The following is a 19,826-nucleotide window of genomic DNA, read 5'->3' on the forward strand; positions in this document are numbered from 1 at the left end:
CCTCTTCAGATCTCAGATCAGCCCCCAAATCAGCCCTTCTTTAGACCTCAGATCAGCCTCCAGTCAGCCCTTCTTCAGACCTCAGATCAGAACCCCAATCAGCTGCTCTTCAGACCATAGATCAGCCCTCAATCAGCCCCTCTTCAGACCCCAGATCAGCCCCCAATCAGCCCCTCGTCAGACCTCAGATTAGCCCCCAAATCAGCCCTTCTTTAGACCTCAGATCAGCCCCCAGTCAGCCCTTCTTCAGACCTTGGATCAGAACCCCAATCAGCTTCTCTTCAGACCTTAGATCAGCCCCCAATCAGCCCATCTTCAGACCCCAGATCAGACCCCAATCAGCCCCTCTTCAGACCTCAGATCTGCCCCCAAATCAGCCCCATCTTTAGACCTCAGATCTGCCCCGAGTCAGCCCTTCTTCAGACCTCAGATCAGAACCCCAATCAGCTTCTCTTCAGACCTTAGATCAGCCCCCAATAAACCCCTCTTAAGGCCTCAAATTAGCCTCCAATCAGCCCCACTTCAAACCTCAGATCAGGGGGTGCAGAAGTTTAGTCAGGCCTAGGGCAGCACAAAACCTAAATACACCACTGTTGGGTGGTGGAACAAGTGTCCCAGCTCCAGGAACCGGGACATAGAGTGGGTCCGCTGGGACCCCAGGATCAGCATCAAGCCCCGTGGCAGTCTTGTGGAATTGGAGACAGTTGGAGGTTATGACAATAAATCTATAGTAGAACACAGAGTCAGGTAGACAGAGATTAATGCAACAATGTCTCCCAATCACCACAACGCCTTTCTCTTTAGGTTGGTCCTGAGTGCCGTCTCCGACTACTTTGCCGCAATGTTTACAAATGACGTCCGCGAAGCTAAAGAGGAGGAGATCAAAATGGAAGGCGTGGACCCGGATGCTCTTAAAGCCCTCGTACACTATGCGTATACAGGTGAGGGACCTTCTGATGTCTTCTGAATATCCCCAACATGAGGAATGATGTCATTTAATGCTCAAAGTGTATACACCCTGATGTTTATAATAAGATATATTCCTTAAAGGATCAGTCCATCTAATGTTTCAGGTGTAAGTTGGATTTGATGAGTAGAGGTACCGGATGGCTTCTTTTATCTCTTGAGGACTCCAGGAATAAAACCCCTCTGCCCCCTCCCTGAGTTTTGGGTTGGACCTCTGGATAGTCTCACTCCTTCTGCTACATATTTCATAATGAACCCTTTTTGGATTACCATGGCCTGGAAATTCACCTTCAGAAGCCCAGAGATATACGAAACTGAAATATAAGCTCTGGGTGGACTAAGTTCTTAAAGGCGCTGTCTACGTTACGTTTTCCCATTTCCCTCCTGTACCTTCTCCCAAGTTGATAAAGCTGACTGTTCCTGAAGGATGCAGGTTTTTATGCTATCCCTCACTGTAACTTAGCTTCCTACATTTTCTTTTCTTTTAGCAGGGACTCTTTTTATTTAAATAAATGTAAAAGAACATCTCAGCAGTAGGCACGCGCTCAAGGTTTGGTTCAAATACAAGTTCGAACCGAACTGTAGCTGTTCGGGCATTTGGATGAATGCCTGAACATTTACCTATTTGGAAGAAGACAAATCTCACAATAGTGATTAGGGTTGCCAACTTTCTGAAATGGAAATAAGGAACGGGGGGGAGGGGGCGTGGTGGGGGCGGGGCGGGTGCGTGGCAGGGGATGTTTTTTCCAGTGCAAAAATAAGACAACATTTTAAGGAAGTGTAGTGCAAATATCTTTATATAATTATACTTCCATAACTTTTTCTTTGCTTTCCTTACCATTTTATCTGCTACTCTCCCCCCTTTTTTGCTCTCCTTCTGCTCTCCTTCCCCTTTTCTCTGCTATCCTTCCCTTTTCTTTGCACTTTCCCTTTTCTTTGCTCTCCTTCCCCTTTTCTTTGCTCTCCTTCTGCTGTCCATCCATTTTCTTTGCTCTCCTTCCCCTTTTTATTGCTCTCCTTCCCCTTTTTATTGCTATCCTTCCCTTTTCTCTGCTCTTATTCCCCTTTTCTTTGCTCTCCTATCCCTTTTCTTTGCTCCTCTTCCTCATTTTTTGCTCTCATTTCCCTTTTCTCTTTGCTCTCCTTCCCCTTTTTTTTGCTCTCCTTCCCCTTTTCTTTGCTCTCCTTCCCCTTTTCTTTGCTCCTTCTGCTGTCCTTCCATTTTCTTTGCTCTCCTTCCCCTTTTCTTTGCTCTCCTTCTGCTGTCCTTCCATTTTCTTTGCTCTCCTATCCCTTTTCTTTGCTCCTCTTCCCCATTTTTGCTCTCCTTCTCTTTTCTCTGCTCTCATTTCCCTTTTCTTTGCTCTCCTTCCCCTTTTCTCTTTGCTCTCCTTCCCCCTTTTTTTTGCTCTCCTTCCCCTTTTCTTTGCTCTCCTTCCCCTTTTCTCTTTGCTCTCCTTCCCCCTTTTTTTTGCTCTCCTTCCCCTTTTCTTTGCTCTCCTATCCCTTTTCTTTGCTCCTCTTCCCCATTTTTGCTCTCCTTCTCTTTTCTCTGCTCTCATTTCCCTTTTCTTTGCTCTCCTTCCCCTTTTCTCTTTGCTCTCCTTCCCCCTTTTTTTTGCTCTCATTTCCCTTTTCTTTGCTCTCCTTCCCCTTTTCTCTTTGCTCTCCTTCCCCTTTTTTTTTTTGCTCTCCTTCCCCTTTTCTTTGCTCTCCTTCCCCTTTTCTTTGCTCTCCTTCTGCTGTCCTTCCATTTTCTTTGCTCTCTTATCCCTTTTCTCTGCTCCTCTTCCCCTTTTTTAAATCTCCTTCCCTTTTCACTGCTCTTCTTCCCTTTGCTCTCCTCCCTCTGCTCCTCTTCCCCATTTTTCTGCTCTCCGTCCCATTTTGTTGTCTCTTCTTCCCATTTTATATGCTCTCCTGATGGGATGCTCTCCTTCCTCTTATCTGCTGCTTTGCCTAATATCCCTTTTCTTTGCTCAACCTTTCCCTTTCCTCTGCTCTTCTCCCCTTTTCTCTCTTCTGCTTACCTTTTTTTCTCTTGTGCTCTGCTCGCTTTCTTGCAGCAGCAGCTAGTTTTCTTTCTTCTTCGTTTTCTTTCTTCTTCTTCTCTTCTTCTTCTTGGGCGCCGGGCGGGGAATGCAGGGAGGGGTTTACGTTGTGACGTCACGACGTCATTGGCACGGCAATGCGGAATTGGTATTGGTCAGAAGGCGGAGGGGAGGGGATGCACAGTCACAGTAGTCACTACATGATGATGAAAGTGAGTCACGAACACTATAAGGTACAGCGGAATACGGAACAAAGTGCGTTCCGTATCAGTTTGATACAGAACAGCACTTGTCTGTGTAAAATACGGGACGATTCCGTATTTTTACGGAACGGTTGGCAACCATAATAGTGATTTTACCACCACTATAACACATGACAACGTGAGGTTGTCAATGGTTGTTAACTACTTGCCTACCAGGCACTTTCACCCCCTCCCTGCCCAGGCCAAGGGGCTTTTTAGAATCTGGAAGCCTGGGGGGTCTGGGGGTCTCTATTAAAAGGGGCTCCCAGATTCTGATAAGCCCCACCCTCCCAACCAGCAGGCTAGGGTTAAGGGCAAGAGGCCCTTGTCCAAATCAACACAGGGACAAGGTTCTTTGCCAGGGGCAAAGGCACCCTACACATGTTAAGGGCATTTGGCCAGGTATAATTTGGTTTTCCCCTTTCCTGGCCAGGCTGCATGCTAGAATTAAGGGCCTTGTATGGATTTTTAGGGGGAACCCACACTTATTTTTGCGAGGCACCAGGGGCGTAACTACAGGGGTTGCAATTGCAACCAGGCCCCATGCTCCAGGGGGCCTGTGCGACTCCCCTGTACACCTGGTGAGGAGGGGCGGTGGGGGCAGCATGTACAGAAATCTCTGTCCTCCTTTTTCCTCCTGTAGCTGCAGGAGGAAAATGGAGGAGATTGTTTCTTCTGTATCCAGCCCCCACCCCTCCTCCTATCCAGTTCACTTGTGCTGTCTCTGGGCCCCTGTGTGCGGGGGTCCGGGGGGGCCCTTCATGGTTTCTTGCACCGGGGCCCTGAAGGTTCTAGTTACGCCTTTGCGAGGCACCACCTTAAAATCCATACTGGACTGAAAGAATCTGGTCATTTTTTTTATTCTTGCTGCATAGAGACCCTTACTCATTCACATGGGGGGGGGGGGGGGTGCTGGTATATGGGGGGCTCTTTTGAAGGGTTTATGGATTTTAGTGGAACCTCACACTTTTTTTATTGTTTTTTTTCTGTGTGAGGTATTCTCTTAAAATCCCTTTCAAGATGTAAGGAGTCTGGCATGCATTTTGGGAGACTCCATGTTTTTTTTTATTTTTTTGCTGCACAGAGACCCATACTAATGTGGGGGGGGGGACTTATATCTGGGGGCCTCTATTAAAGGGGGCTTCCAGATTCTGATAAGCCCACAACGACCAGGCCAGGGTTGTGGACAAGAGGCCTTTGTCCTCATCAACATAGGGACAAGGTGCTCTTCCAGGGGCAAATGCCCTTGTGGCCTGGTATGATTTTTTTTTGGGGGGGGGGGGGGGACCTTTCCTCGTCAGCCAAGCTGCATGCTAGAATTAAGGGCCTGGTATGGATTGTTAGGGGGACCTCGCCTTTTTTTTTTGTGTGAGGTACCACCTTAAAATCCATACCCGATTGAAACGGACTGGTAATTTATTTTTTTTTTACATTCTTGCTGCACAGAGATGGGGGGGGGGGGGCTGGTATCTGGGGACCTCTTCAAAAGGGGGCTTCCAGATTCTAAAAAGCCCCTTTCCCGCACACCCCCCCCCATGTTGTTTCGAGCGGGGGGGCATGCTTGCCCCCTCTTCCGCAGCGGCCGTACAGATTTTTTTTGTACTGTGCGAAGAGAACATTGGAAGGAGCCGGAATTCCATTTATATTAAAAAGAAATAATTTATCCCCGGATCACGGCTTCTGCTTTTGTAATATCTGCAGCTCTTCGGGATTAAAGAATTTTTTCGCCGCTGTTTTTGAAAAAAAAAGTGCTTATCCAATTGTCGACATCAAAGGTCGGAATCAAGGCTCGGCACGAATCTCCCCGGAACAGAAGGCTTTGGTGAAAGCTCTGCCGAGTGGCGGGAGAGAAACGCGCTGCCCATTAATCATCGCTCCGAGATTAAACAAACGCCCGGAGGAGAAGCGAGCGGGGCTTGAAACAAAGCTCGACGAGGATCTGACGCTGAATAGCAAATGATGCGATTCCAGCGCTGACACTGATGAGCCCCGAGAATGTGAAGTGTTCTCATGTCGAATCCCTTTATTGCCGCTTTAGCATTATCCATCGCCGGTGGCTTTATGCTGTCAATAGTCCTTAAAACTCTTTGGGTTCCGTAATAAGGGCGGATCAATAATCATCAATTAGTAAATTTCGCTCTAATCCCGGTAAAGTCGGAGGATTGTTTCATCTCACTTCAGAGGACAGTAAATTAAAGCTGAACCCCAACCTTTCCTTTCACTCCTCTCCTGGGCTGAAACTTCTTACTCTGATTTCACCGCACACTGTGAGCTGCATTGGAAGCTGCAGCAAGTCAGCTAGAGCTCCGTCTCATTTCCTGGCTGGAGGATGCCCAGCAAGGGGGGCTGGGCCAGGGGGCAGGGAGGCAATTGCCCCCTGGCCCACTCTGATGCCCAATAAAAAGGATGCACCGCTTCAGCCACAGACACGCCTAAAGGATTCCTGGTGAAGAGAAGTGAAAAGTCCCCACCGCTGACCTACTGAGTGCGGGTTAAAGACAAGGACACAGCGCAGCCCCCCCAGCATGGATGGTGTAAGCTGTGTCTGAGCAAAGGCCGGTTTTATGCACCATTGGAGACTCTCCTCCCCTGGCCAGCACCAACCAAGCTGTCCCAGCTGCCCCCAACCGCCCCCTGCTGGCCAGATTGGGAACCCGGATTCGGCCAGTAAGTAGAGAGTACCTGGAGCGGAGCTTCAGCCTGGAATGGGGATCAGGAGGAGGCTGGGAAGAGGAAAAGTGGGAGGGGGGGCCAAGTTGCTGCACCATGGGCCTCTGGTTTGCACTTGCCACCTAGGCCGAAGGTTGCCAGTCAGCCCCTGCCTGCTGGCCAGAATAGTAACCCGGATTTGGCCCGTGAGTAGAGAGTACCTGGGGTGAAGATTCAGCCCTGGAAGGAGGTCAGGAGAAGGCTGGGAAGAAGAAGAATGGGAGGGGGGGGCTGAGTTGCTGCACCATGGGCCTCTGGTTTGCACTTGCCACCTAGGCCGAAGGTTGCCAGCCAGCCCCTGCCTGCTGGCCAGATCGGGAACCCGGATTTGGCCTGTAAGTAGAGAGTACCTGGGGTGGAGCTTCAGCCTGGGAAGGGGGTCAGGAGAAGGCTGGGAAGGAGAATGGGAGTGGGGCTGAGTTGCTGCACCATGGGCCTCTGGGTTGCACTTGCCTCCTGGGCCGAAGGTTGCCAGTCAGCCCCTGCCTGCTGGCCAGATCGGGAACCCGGATTCGGCCAGTGAGTAGAGAATACCTGGAGTGGTGCTTCAGCCTGGGAAGGGGGTCAGGAGGAGGCTGGGAAGAGGAAAAGTGGGAGGGGGGCCAAGTTTCTGCATCATGGGCCTCTGGTTTGCATTTGCCCCTTAGGCCAAAGGTTGCCAGTCAGCCCTTGACGCCCAGCAACATGTAGCACTTTACTCCATGGTCCCACCCCTTTCACCCATTGGCTTTCGGTTAGAACTGGTTCACACCCCATGTCTTTCATTCACTTAACCACTTGCCGACCGCCGCAAGTAGATTTACTGCGGCGGTCAGCCCCTCACAGGCAAAGTGACGTAAATAAACGTCACTAGCCTGTGAGGCTCTGGGGAGCGAGCGCACGCCGCCGGCGGCGCGCTCCCGCTCTTGCGCGGTCACGCACCCCCCCCGCGTGTGTGACCGGCGGACCCGCCACTCGCGATCTCCCACTGGAGAGGGAGAAAGGCAGGCGGCTGATGTAAACAAAGCCGCCTGTCATTCTCCCTGATGTAAGAACAGAGATCATACGATCCTGCTATGTAGGATCATATGTCTCTGTGCTTACATCACTAGCCACGCCCATTTACAGTTAGAAGCACGCCCCTAGGGACACACCTAACCCCTGCATCACCAATAAAGTTAACCCCTTCCCTGCCAGTGTCATTTTTACAGTAACAGTGCATATGTATAGCACTGATTACTGTAGAAATGTCACTGGTAACCCCAAAAGTGTCAAAAATGTCAGTCAAGGTTCCAGTCTGTCCGCCGCAATGTCGCAGTCCCGCAGATCGCCGCCATTACTCGTTAAAAAAAAAAAAAAAACAATAAAAATTACATAAATCTTTCCCTTAAGTAGTAAACGCAATAACTTTTGCGCAAACCAATCAAAATAACGCTTTATTGCGATTTTTTTTTTTTTTACCAAACATATGTAGCAGAAAACAAATTGGCCTAAAATGTTAAAAAAATTAAATTTTTACATTTTTTGGGGGGGGGGAATTTCATATAAAAAATGTGAAAAATATTGTTATTTTTTCAAAATTGTCGCTCTTTTTTTTTTTTATAGCGCAAAAAGTAAAAATCGTACAGGTGATCAAATACCACCAAAAGAAAGCTCTGTTTGTGGGAAAAAAAGGACGTCAATTTAATTTGGGTACAGCGTCGCACGACCGCGCAATTGTCCGTTAAAATCACGTAATGCCGAATCGCAAAACAGGGCCTGGTCAGGAAGGGGGTAAAATCTTCTGGGTCTTAAGTGGTTAATAAAAAAACGACAATTTTGAAAAAAAAAACAAAAAAACAAAACAATAATTTTTACTTTCTGCTGTAAAAAAAAAAAAAATTTTAAAAAATCGAATTTCTTCATAAACTTAGGCCAATATGTATTCTGCTACATATGTCTGGTAAAAAAAAAATAATAATTGATGCCCATTCTATGCCCACAGTTTGATCCCATCAGGGGTGGGCGGGTCTGAGAATATCAGGACATCTATAAACTCTCTTCCAGTACTTTCCTGTGTGGAAATGAAAATATCAATGTGAGAAAATACTCATAGTTTTTTTTTGTATTGATTCTTTTTACCTTTAACCAGTTCTGGACCGGAAGGATTTGCCCCCTTAATGACCAGGCCATATTTTGCGATTCGGCACTGCGCTACTTTAACTGACATTTGCTCGGTCATGCAACGCTGTACCCCAAATAAAATTGATGTTGTTTTTTTCCCACAAACAGAGCTTTCTTTTGGTGTTATTTGATCACCTGTGCAATTTTTATTTAAAGGGGCACTCTGATGGGGGTAATTGATGAAAGGGGGCATTCTGATGGGGGCGATTGATGTAAGGGGGGTGCACTGGTGGGGGTATTTCATGTAAAGGGGCACTCTGATGGGGTGATTTATGTAAGGGGGCACTCTTAAGGGTGGTGGTTTATGTAAGGGGGCACTTTGATCGGGGTGATTAATGTAAGGGCACGCTCTGATGGGGGTATTTTATGTAAAGGGGCACTCTGATAGAGGTTATTGATGCAAGTGGAGACTCTGATGGGGGTATTTGATGTAAAGGGGACACTCTGATGGGGACAGTTTATGTAAGGGGGCAATCTAGTGGGGGTAACTGATGTAAGGGGGCACTCTGATGGGGGTAATTGATGAAAGGGGGCGCTCTGATGGGGGTGATTGATGTAAGGGGGTTGCTCTGGTGGGGGTATTTCATGTAAAGGGGCACTCTGATGGGGGTGATTGATATAAGGGGGCACTCTGATGGGGGTGATTTATGTAAGGGGGCACTTTGATGGGGGTGATTGATGTAAGGGGGCGCTCTGATGGGGGTATTTTATGTAAAGGGGCACTCTGATAGAGGTTATTGATGCAAGTGGAGACTCTGATGGGGGTATTTGATGTAAAGGGGACACTCTGATGGGGGTTATTGATGTAATGTGGCGCTCTGCTGGGAGTGATTGATGTCAGGGGGCACTCTGATGGGGGTATTTGATGTAAAGGGGACACTCTAATGGGGACAGTTTATGTAAGGGGGCAATCTAGTGGGGGTAACTGATGTAAGGGGGCACTCTGATGAGGGTATTTGATGTAAGGGGTTACTCTCATAGGGGTGTTTGATGTAAAGGAGACACTCAGATGGGGGTATTTGATGTAAGGGGGCACTGATGGGAGTATTTACTGTAAGGGGACACTCTTATGGGAGTGATTGATGTAAGGGGGCACTCTGATGGGTGGAATTGATGTAAGGTGGCACTCTGATAGGGTGATTGATGAAAGGGGGCACTCTGATAGGGGTGATTGATGAAAGGGGGCACCCTGATGGGGGTAATTGATGTAAGGGGGCTCTCTGATGGGGGTGATTGATGTAAGGGGGACTCTGATGGGGGTAATTGATAAAAAGGGGCACTCTGATGGGGATGATGTATGTAAGGGGACACTCTGATGGGGCTAATTGATGAAAGGGTGCACTCTGATGGGGTGATTTATGTAATGGGGTGCTCTGATGGGGGTAATTGAGGAAAGAGGGCACTCTGATGGGGATAGTCAATGAAAGGGGGCATTCTGATGGGGGTGATTGATGTAGGGGGGTGCTCTGGTGGGGGTATTTCATGTAAAGGGGCACTCTGATGGGGGTGATTTATGTAAGGGGGCGCTCTGATGGGGGTGATTTATGTAAGGGGGCACTCTGATGGGGGTGATTTATGTAAGGGGGCGCTCTGATGGGGGTGATTGATGTAAGGGGGCGCTCTGATGGGGGTTTTTTATGTAAAGGGGCACTCAGATGGAGGTTATTGATGCAAGTGGAGACTCTGATGGAGGTATTTGATGTAAAGGGGACACTCTGATGGGGGTATTTGATGTAAGGGGGCGCTCTGGTGGGGGTATTTCATGTAAAGGGGCACTCTGATGGGGGTAATTGATGTAATGGGGCACTCTGATGGGGTAATTAATGTAATGGGGCACTCTGATCGGGGTAATCGATGTAAGTAGAGACTCTGATGGGGGTAAATGATGTAATGGGGCACTCTGATGGGGTAATTAATGTAATGGGGCACTCTGATCGGGGTAATCGATGTAAGTAGAGACTCTGATGGGGGTAAATGATGTAAGGGGGCACTCTGATGGGGGAAAATTATATAAGGGGAGTCTCTGATGGGGATAATTGATGTAGGGGCACTCTAATGGGGGAAAGTTATGTAAGGGGAGACTCTGATGGGAGAAATTGATGTAAGGGGGCACTTTGATGGGGGAAAGTGATGTAAAGGGAGACTCTGAAGGGAGAAATTGATGTAAGGGGGCACTGTGATGGGGGTAATTAATGTAAGGAGACACTCTGATGGGGGTATTTAATATAGGGTGGCACTCTGATGGGCATAATTGATGTAAGTGGAGCCTCCAAGGGGGGTAATTGGTGTACAATGGCACTCTGATGGGGGTAAATGATGTAAGTGGAGACCCCAAATGGTGGTATTTAATGTAAGGGGGCACTCGGATGGGGGTAGCTGATGTAAGTGGAGATTCTGATGGAGGTAATTGGTGTAAGGGTGGGGATATTTGATGTAAGGGGTGCTTTAATTGAGACAATTGATGTAAGGGGTTACTTTGATTGGGGCAAGTAAGTGGTCACCTTAAGGGGAGCAAATGACGTAAGGGAGAAATCTCATGGGGGACAGTTGATCTAAAGGGGAACTCTGATGGTGGAAATGTATATATGGGTACACTCTGGTGGGGAAATTTGATGTAAGGGGAGGGCACTTTAATGGGGACAGTGAATGTAAAGGACTACTTTGATTGGGACTATTGATGTAAGAGGGCTTTCCGAGGGGAGAAAATGACATAGGTGGGAACTCTGATGTGGACAGTTCATGTAAGGGGCACCCTGATGGGGGCAGTTGATGCAAAGGGGAACTCTGATGGAGGGAATTGATATATGGGGGCACTGACTGGGACATTTGTTATAAGGGGGCACTTTAATAGAGGCAGTGGACATAAGGGGTCACTATGTTTTTTTTTTTTTTTTTTTTTTTTTAAGAGGGCTCTTTAAGGGGAGCAAATGATGTAAGGGGGAACTCTGATGTGGACAATTTATGTAAGGTGTACTCTGATGAGGGGAGTTGATATAAAGGGGAACTCTGATGAGGACAGTTGATAAAATGTGGCAAACTGACAAGGGCACTCTGATGTAAGAGGAAACTCTGATGAGGACCCTGATGTAAGAGGGGAGTCAGTTGGAGATCCTGATGTAAGGGGGGGAGTCAGTTGGAGATCCTGATGTAAGGGGGGAGTCAGTTGGAGATCCTGATGTAAGGGGGGGAGTCAGTTGGAGATCCTGATGTAAGGGGGGAGTCAGTTGGAGATCCTGATGTAAGGGGGGAGTCAGTTGGAGATCCTGATGTAACGGGGGAGTCAGTTGGAGATCCTGATGTAAGGGGGGAGTCAGTTGGAGATCCTGATGTAAGGGGGGGAGTCAGTTGGAGATCCTGATGTAAGGGGGGAGTCAGTTGGAGATCCTGATGTAAGGGGGGAGTCAGTTGGAGATCCTGATGTAAGGGGGGGAGTCAGTTGGAGATCCTGATGTAAGGGGGAGCCAGCTGGAGATCCTGATGTAAGGGGGAGTCAGTTGGAGATCCTGATGTAAGGGGGGGAGTCAGTTGGAGATCCTGATGTAAGGGGGGGAGTCAGTTGGAGATCCTGATGTAAGGGGGAGTCAGTTGGAGATCCTGATGTAAGGGGGGAGTCAGTTGGAGACCGTGATGTAAGGGGGAGTAAGGGGGAGTCAGTTGGAGACCCTGATGTAAGGGGGGAGTCAGTTGGAGATCCTGATGTAAAGAGGGACTCTAATAAAGATTTCTGATGTAATGAAGAACTCTGATAGGGACACCCGATTTAAGGGGGCACGGGTTCTGTTTATGGTAGTTATCCTAATCTAATGACAGCCTAATACATACTATTGTTCCCTGTTCACTCCTGCACCGCCTCTGCACTACCTGTCAGACGTTACTTCTGGGTTGTGACTCATGGTATAGATGTGTACAGGGAATGTGGATTCCATACATTTCTGTCACACCATGTGACAGTCTGAAAGTGACACACACAATGTTGCAATGTTGACATGATACCCCCTGACTTTTTTTGCTGCACCCCCCCCCCCCCTTTAGAACTTTAGAATCGTCAAATCCAGCCCAGCATCATTGTAGGATTTTAGCCTCAAATGCAAAGCTTGAAGGTCCACTTTCCAACCTGCGTTTTCAGAGCTTGTAGGCTGAGGGATAGGGGGGCAGAACCAGGCGGTTGGCACCCAAAGGGAAGACCCGGAACACACAGTGGTTGAGAATACAGAATATATAGCTAACCATTCCAGATACAACGATTGGATTGCAACAGCAGATGGAACTCACAGCAGGAGAGCGGTAGACCAAGGCCGATGGTACCTGGCTCGGGGGGCGATAGACAGGTAGATTCAGTAAGAACAATAGCCAAAACATTTTCAGAGTAATCCTTACTCTGTCCCTCCTTCTCTGGAACCTTTTCCTGCACTATGGCACTTTTCCACTGCAAGTACCGGCTCGGCTCCACTCGGCCCTGCTTGGCTAGGTTTGGTTTTCCACTGCATGGTACTGCATGGTACGGTGTTGGAACGGTCCGGTACGGTTTGCTTCTCCACTAAAGTAGTAAGTGGGTGGGATAACAACGATTCTCTGACCAATCAGTGGCTAGTAGTGACAAACAGTCAAGGCTGCATGCAAAGGATTGTGGGATATGGTATCGGTACGGCCCTCTTGGAACCACAACCGAGGTGGTACTGTTTAAGTGAGCCGTACCGTTCGGTTCCATGTAGTGGAAAAGCACCGCCATACCGTACCGTACCGTACCGTTCCAACACCGTACCACGCAGTGGAAAAGCGCAAAAGCGAGCCGAACCGTTTTGTTCCATGCAGTGGAAAAGCGCCACTCTCCCTATAAAGCACGTTTCTGTCTCTACCCTCATTACACACAGAATGCGCGCCAACAGCAGCGGGCCTGGACTCTGCACTCACCAAAGATGGCAGCATCCAATTAGACAGCAGCCCACCTGATGGCTCTCCGGAGCCCTAATAGGGAATAAATGTTCCCCTTGTCCTTCACTCTTCCTGCAAGGCGTGCACAACAGCCCATGCCAACCCATGTAGGAAGATCAACCTGCACCTGCCTGCAAGCCTTCCACCCACTTTTATTCATACATAAAAGTCTCTTTACAAGGATTTTCCTACACACAGAACACAAACTCATTCTCTTGTCCAGGGGTGTCAAACTCAATTTCATTGTGGGCTGCATCAACATTATGCTTTCCCTCAATGGGCGCCAGTCGTATCTGCCATGGTGTTCTGTCTGAAGTCTACAATAACGTTTCTTCTGGATCATACCATCATACCAACGGTGTGCAACCCTCCTTTTCAACTGGCATTGAATGTTGTTCTCATAATTATAAGCAGATGTGCAGAACACCTCTCCTCCTTACATCAGATGTCAAGAGCCCCCCCATCAGCTGTCAAGAGTTCCCCACTCTCCTATACATCACATTGCACCCCCTTTACCATGTGCTGCTACCGGGAAGAAGCTGGGGACAGAGCTGAGAAGCAGAGAGTGCAAGGTCTGGAGGAACGCTGGAGTTGCAACACTCTGCTGAGACCAGGGGAGGTGGAGATGAGGGGTGCTGTGGCTGCACCGAGGTGCAGCATCTGTAGTAGTTCTGTCCTCCTCTCTGCTGCCAACTGCTGAGACGAGAGGCAGAGACGAGCCTCCCTGTGGACTTGAGACAAGGTGGTGACAGAAGGGGGGGGGGGGGTGCTGCAGGAGAGGTGCGAGGGCCACATGAAATGGACTGGCGAGCCAGATTCGGCCCACAGGCCTTGTGTTTGGCACATGTGCTCTTGTCAATCAGACCCTCAGTCTGTCTCCGCATAAACTGGCCTTTTTCTTTTCAGACCAGACTGGTGAGAAGCCACACAGGTCTGTACACACCTGCTGCTCCCTTACAGCAAAAAGGGGACACTCTGATGGGGGTAATTGATAAAAGGGGACACTCTGATGGGGGTAATTGATAAAAGGGGGCACTCTGATGGGGGTGATTGATATAAGGGGGCACTCTAAAGGGGGTGATTGATGTAAGGGAGCACTCTAATGAGGGTATTTGATGTAAGGGGGCACTCTGATGGGGACAGTTTATGTATGAGGGCATTCTGATGGGGGTAATTGATGAAAGGGGGCACTCTGATGGGGTTGATATATGTTTAGGAGCACTCTGATGGGGGTGATTGATATAAGGGGGCACTCTAAAGGGGGTGATTGATGTAAGGGAGCACTCTGATGGGGGTGATTGATGTAAAGGGGCACTCTGATGGGGGTAATTGATGAAAGAGGGCACTCTGAGGGGGGTGATTGATGTCAGGGGGCACTTTGGTGGGGGTAATTGATGTAAGAGGACACTCTGATGGGGGTGATTGATGTCAGAGGGCGCTTTGGTGGGGGTATTTGATGTAAAAGGACACTCTGATGGGGGTGATTGATAAAACGGGGCACTCTGATGGGGGTGATTGATAAAAGGGGGCACTCTGATGGGGGTGATTGATGTATGGAGGTACTCTGATGGGGGTGATTGATGTATGGGGGCACTCTGATGGGGGTGATTGATAAAAGGGGGCACTCTGATGGGGGTGATTGATGTATGGGGGCACTCTGATGGGGGTGATTGATGTAAGGGGGCACTCTGATGGGGGTGATTGATGTAAGGGGGCACTCTGATGGGAAGAGGCACCCTGGCAAGATGGTCTCCTGGGGGAGAGGCACCCTGGCACTTCAGTTAACTCTTTAAGGCCCCTTTCACACAGGGTTTTCCGATCATATCCACCTGTCAGTTTTTCTAATCGGACACTCCATGCACCTCTATGGAGCAGCGGATGTCAGCGGTGACATGCCCACTGACACCCGCTGCTATCCGATCTGATCCTGTCTGTGAAATCCAGACAGATTGTAACCCTATTTCCCATCCGTCTGTAGGATTAGGTTGGATACGATCTGGCTCTGACAGGTCTGTCTCTACAAAGTAAGCGGGGACGGACCTGTCATCCAAATGCCCAGCAGGGATCGGCGGATCGATCCCCGCTGAGGAAAACTGAGTTCGCCAGGCGGAAAGCCAATGTGAAAGGACCCTAAGAATAACCCTTACACAGCTGACTCATCAGTGTCGTCTATGCCAATAGGTAAAACATGGACCTAGAATTGGAGGCATCGCCACGCAAAAACTCTTCAAAATCTCTGGGCTCCAGGACCCAAACCAAAACTTACCAAGATCTGTGAAAACTAAAAGTTTGTTTTCTCCACTACAGACGAAAGTCCTGGAGCCCCTCAGGTGGACGTGTTTGCAGTGGGGAAAGAAGGTGGAAGGAGTGCAGAAGTGGAAGAGTTTACAGTGGTAGAAGGAGGGGGAAGGGGTTGCAGTTGTGGAAGCCATTGAATTGTTAGAAGAGGGTGGAAGAGGAGTACAGGAGATGGCGATGTGAGCAGTATTGGAAGTCGGGTGTGTGGTGGTTGGTGGGGGGGGGGATTTGATCAAAAGGGCGCAATGGTGAATGACAGGTGCAGAGGTTATCAATAGAGAGGTTATCAAGGGGGTGCAGAGGTGAGCAGTGGGCAAGCAGGTGCAGATATAAGTAGTAGAAGAGGGGGTGCTGCAGAGGCGTAACTAGAACCTTCAGGGCCCTGATGCAAGAAACCATGAAGGGCCCCCCAGACCCCTGGCCAGGGCCCTTACCTTCAAGCACAGGGCTCTTCCCACTAATCCTGGGGCTCTTTACACTTGTTGCATGGCCTTTTATTACGGTCCCGCAGCAGGATTCTTTCACAAGTTCTGCAGTGGGCCCCCTTCCTGCAATCTTGTGGGCCCCCTTCCTGCAATCTTGGGGCCTCCCCACAGTGGTGCAATGCCAGGGTCCGGTCGCAAGTGTGACCTTTGCGATCCTGGAAGTTCACCCACTGGTTTGCTACCGGGCCCCCTGGAGCATGGGGCCCGGTAGCGATTGCAACCCCTGCAACCCCTGTAGTTACGCCCCTGGGGTGCTGTTTTGAACAGTGGGGAGAACTTGATGGACCACTTGGTCTTTTTTCTGCCGTCACTCTTCTATGTTTCTATATTAAAATATTTCATGAATCCGTAAAATGTTGGAAAAGCAGGATCTGATTGGAAAATCTTGAATGGGGAGGGTAATCTGGATTCCCATCGCAAGGCCTTGGGCCTGGGGAGTATGTGTGGAGACAAGGTGGTGGAGCCTTCACTAATGGTGGAATTTGGCAAACCCATAAGGTTCCAGTAGGACATCCCTTGTGCCAGAATGTGGTGTTGCTGTCGAACTCTAAGGGTCCTTCCATGTCTAAGGGCAGCAATAGTTATTTCTTTGCTGGTTCTAAGCTGAAGCCAAATATCTACATTAGTCACACCAACAAGTCCAGGGTTTGTGTAACCGCAGCACCTGAACTACAACAGATGTCCGACTACCTGCTACTCTTCTCCTGTGTCATTGATGGAGCTGGAATTACGGCTCTTCCTCTTTCCCTATTAGTAGAAAAAAAAAGCACAAATGACTCTTCTGTGTCACCTAAGCCATAGGAACAATTAATTTGGTGTTGCGAATGTTGTACAGTAATTCCGGGGCCTTGTAAAAGTCAAGGAGGACAAGTCAATTAATAGGATTTATGAGGCCTGAGTGGAGCAATCAGTCAGCCTGCTAATAAGATAAAGGTGAATTTAGTGCTGTTGTATCTCTCCAGCCTGCTCACCTTTTAACCTCAACCATAAAATGCTTCTCTCTGCTCAATCCACAAAGCAATTCCATGGAGGATCGGAGGCCGGGAGAGGTTGTGCTAACAATGCACTTCCAACTACTAGTAAAATCCATTTTTTCACTGGGGTGTCTAATAGGAACATGTCTGGATATACATATAGAGTTGCTAATTCTCATTTACTTTTGAAGGTTCATAGGACTGAGGTTGTCATCCTATGCTATCCTTGCATTTTAGTGACAGCTGGGGAGACTGAAAAGTTTTGCCATGGCCATAGACATTACCAAAGGGCCACACATGATGTTCAATGTATGTAATGCTACAGGAAACACTCAGAGACTGGGCATACAGTGGCAAAGGGGATCTCTCCAGGGGGCTATGGGGCAGGGGCACCAACAGGACACCGATTATCAGCCTCACTCTTTTATGGAGCATGGGAGTTGCCACATATCATGATAGGCTATGAGGACTATATAGTAAATATACCTGCCTCAAGACCAACCTTGGACTCCTGTGGGATGGTCTCTCCCCTCTATAGTTGGAGTATCTAGCTATATACATGACCCTATTTTTGGGACTTGCTAAACTTGACTGACAAGAATCCATTTTGCTGTGAATGCATGCTGCATACATTGCAGACTAAGTAATCACATACTCCTATTAGCACAAAGAGGGAAGAACTTCTATACAAGCACAATACTACAAAAAAGACATTTATTGTTTGATCTGGAGATTTTTCTGATCATTGGTGGTCCATCGGTCCTGCCCATCTATGGTCCATTATATAGTGGGAAATACCGGTCTTCTCTCTGGTCTCTCTGGCCCTGAGGAGGCCCCATGCGAAACGCGTTGGCTTGCTGGGACACCTAGACCGTATTCCACCAGAGACCCTATAACATCTGCAATGGGTCCTCAACACCCCCTTATGGGAAAGTATTTCTGCACTTATGTACCTTTTTAACTCTGTGTTGCATTTATGTTGGGTTATATACCCTTATGTTATATATGTTTTTAATATGTACCAATAAATAAGGTTTTATATATAATTAACTGTTGTTCTTGATTGTCCTTCTCCCAATTGGCCTGGAAAGCCCCATCTTTTCTTTCTGTGTTGTTTTGCATTATTAGGGGTAGGGGCCCGTTACACTGTAATTTTTTCTTCGGGGGTATGGGGCTTTCCAGGGACACTCTGGGAGACTGGAGTTCGCTGCAGAGGCTTGGATGCACTGTGAGAGGCAGGTGGTAATATGGGGGCTGTAGGTTGTGCAGCAAGCTATGAGGTCACTGCAGGGGGCTAGAGGATATGTCGGAGGTTGGGAGGCACTGTGGGGTCTGAGGGCTCTCAGGGAAACCAGGGGGCACTGTGGGAGGTTAAGGGCCACTAGGAACCACTATAAGAACTAAGATGCACTGTGGGAATTTGAGGGATCGGCAGCTGGCTGGAGGCCCAGAAGGAGGGAGGCTGCAGCCAAACAGCGGGCCATGGTTGGGAACCACTGGTCTAGACCAAGATTCCAAACAGGGAGAAAAGTGTGTATATTTGTGGCATGAAAATTCTGAACACCAACCATAAATAAAAGCATTTTTTTTAACATTCACAAGTGCTTCCTTTTTTTTTTTTTATTATAATATTTTTATTGAAAATTTGCAGAATAGATACAAACAATATTCAGGAAAAAAAATGGCAGTAGAGAATAACATTCGGGATGGGGAGGGGGAGGGTTACTCCAGACACAATGATATTGGTAATACAACAATAGCAATAGAAATAGAAAACAGGCGTACGCCACTATCATAGTCCCACAAAACAGAACAGACAACAATGGGATAGTAAAGATGGGCCACACTGTAAGTCAAGAGAGGGAACGGAGGAGAGACATCCCCCCCCCCGACATCCCAGTGGGAACATAGTCGTCAGGGGGGAAGAGCGCCAACCCCCCCACCCTCATCAGGACTCTAAAGAAAAAAATCACTATAGGGAGTATTTCCAATGTTGCCATGCCTTATTGAACTTGGAGAGCGAGAGATCATTGATAGCCAAAGCTCTTTCCAGGCGGAAATTATCGTTAACAGTTTTGACCACCTCAGAAAGACTCGGGATCTCCAGAGTTCTCCATCTACGGAGGATCGGTGTTCTGGAAGCCAAAAGAAAGTGCGTAACCATCTGTCTATAGCATACAGGATAATCATCTATGCCCAAGTTAAGCAAGGCCAACTCCTTTTTGGGGGTACAGAGGATACCCGTGCAGGCGGCTATACAGCTGAAAACCTGGTTCCAGTAGCTCGTGAGTGACGGGCAATCCCACGGAACATGAGCTAGTGTACCTACACCTCCACATTCACGCCAGCAATGCGCAAAAAAAGTGAGGTGAATATCTTTGAGAGCCGAAATGGTGTATAGTACCACCTGTTTGTAATGTTTAGCATGAGCTCCCAGTGGGAAGTGCAATGGGAGTATCGGTAAGTGGACATTGTGGCCCGGGACCACTGTTCTAAGGTAAAAGTGCATGGAAGATCTTTTTCCCACCTAAGCATAGGTGTAGATTTGGGGGAGTCCAGCTTATGCAGGAGGCATCCATAGAAGAGGGAAATACCTTTGGCTGTCTTTGATTTAGAACAAGTGCTTCTTTTGAAAACCATGACTTTACCCTTTAGAAATACCAAAATTATATAATAAACATCAAAAATAATCTTGCATATCCTGATTTTGTTCTAACGTGTTTCTTGGAGTGAAGTCCACCATTTCAAGGATGCAAAAGTAATTTGAGTGATTAAACATGCCATGCACTGTATGTTGCATGTCTATACATTATCTATAAAATACAGACCTCACGTAATGGATCACAATCAGTTAAAGACATTCATATACAACTGATTGAGATCCCTTACATAAGCTCAATCATTTTTTGGATCTTCATCTTTTCAATACTTATAAATGCGATATAGATAAGCAAAATGTTAATCATTACTGTTACCATCCCACTCAACTTTTACAATCTATTCTTACTGTCTGCCTATTCTATTTTA

The 19,826-nt window shown here is 48.0% G+C and overlaps 1 protein-coding gene across 1 annotated transcript in view; it reads left to right on the forward strand.

Moving 5' to 3' along the window:
• The window catches only part of KLHL4 (kelch like family member 4), a 131,821-nt gene that overhangs the window by 2,696 nt on the left and 109,299 nt on the right, over window positions 1–19,826 (forward strand). Inside the window, exon 2 of the mRNA XM_082264350.1 lies at window positions 805–941. Coding sequence (XP_082120476.1) covers window positions 805–941 — 137 coding nt within the window. The remainder of the gene's footprint in view (window positions 1–804; window positions 942–19,826) is intronic.

This window comes from Pelophylax lessonae (assembly GCF_965119305.1).
Source record: "Pelophylax lessonae genome assembly, chromosome: 7".
Classification (NCBI taxonomy): Eukaryota; Metazoa; Chordata; class Amphibia; order Anura; family Ranidae; genus Pelophylax; species Pelophylax lessonae.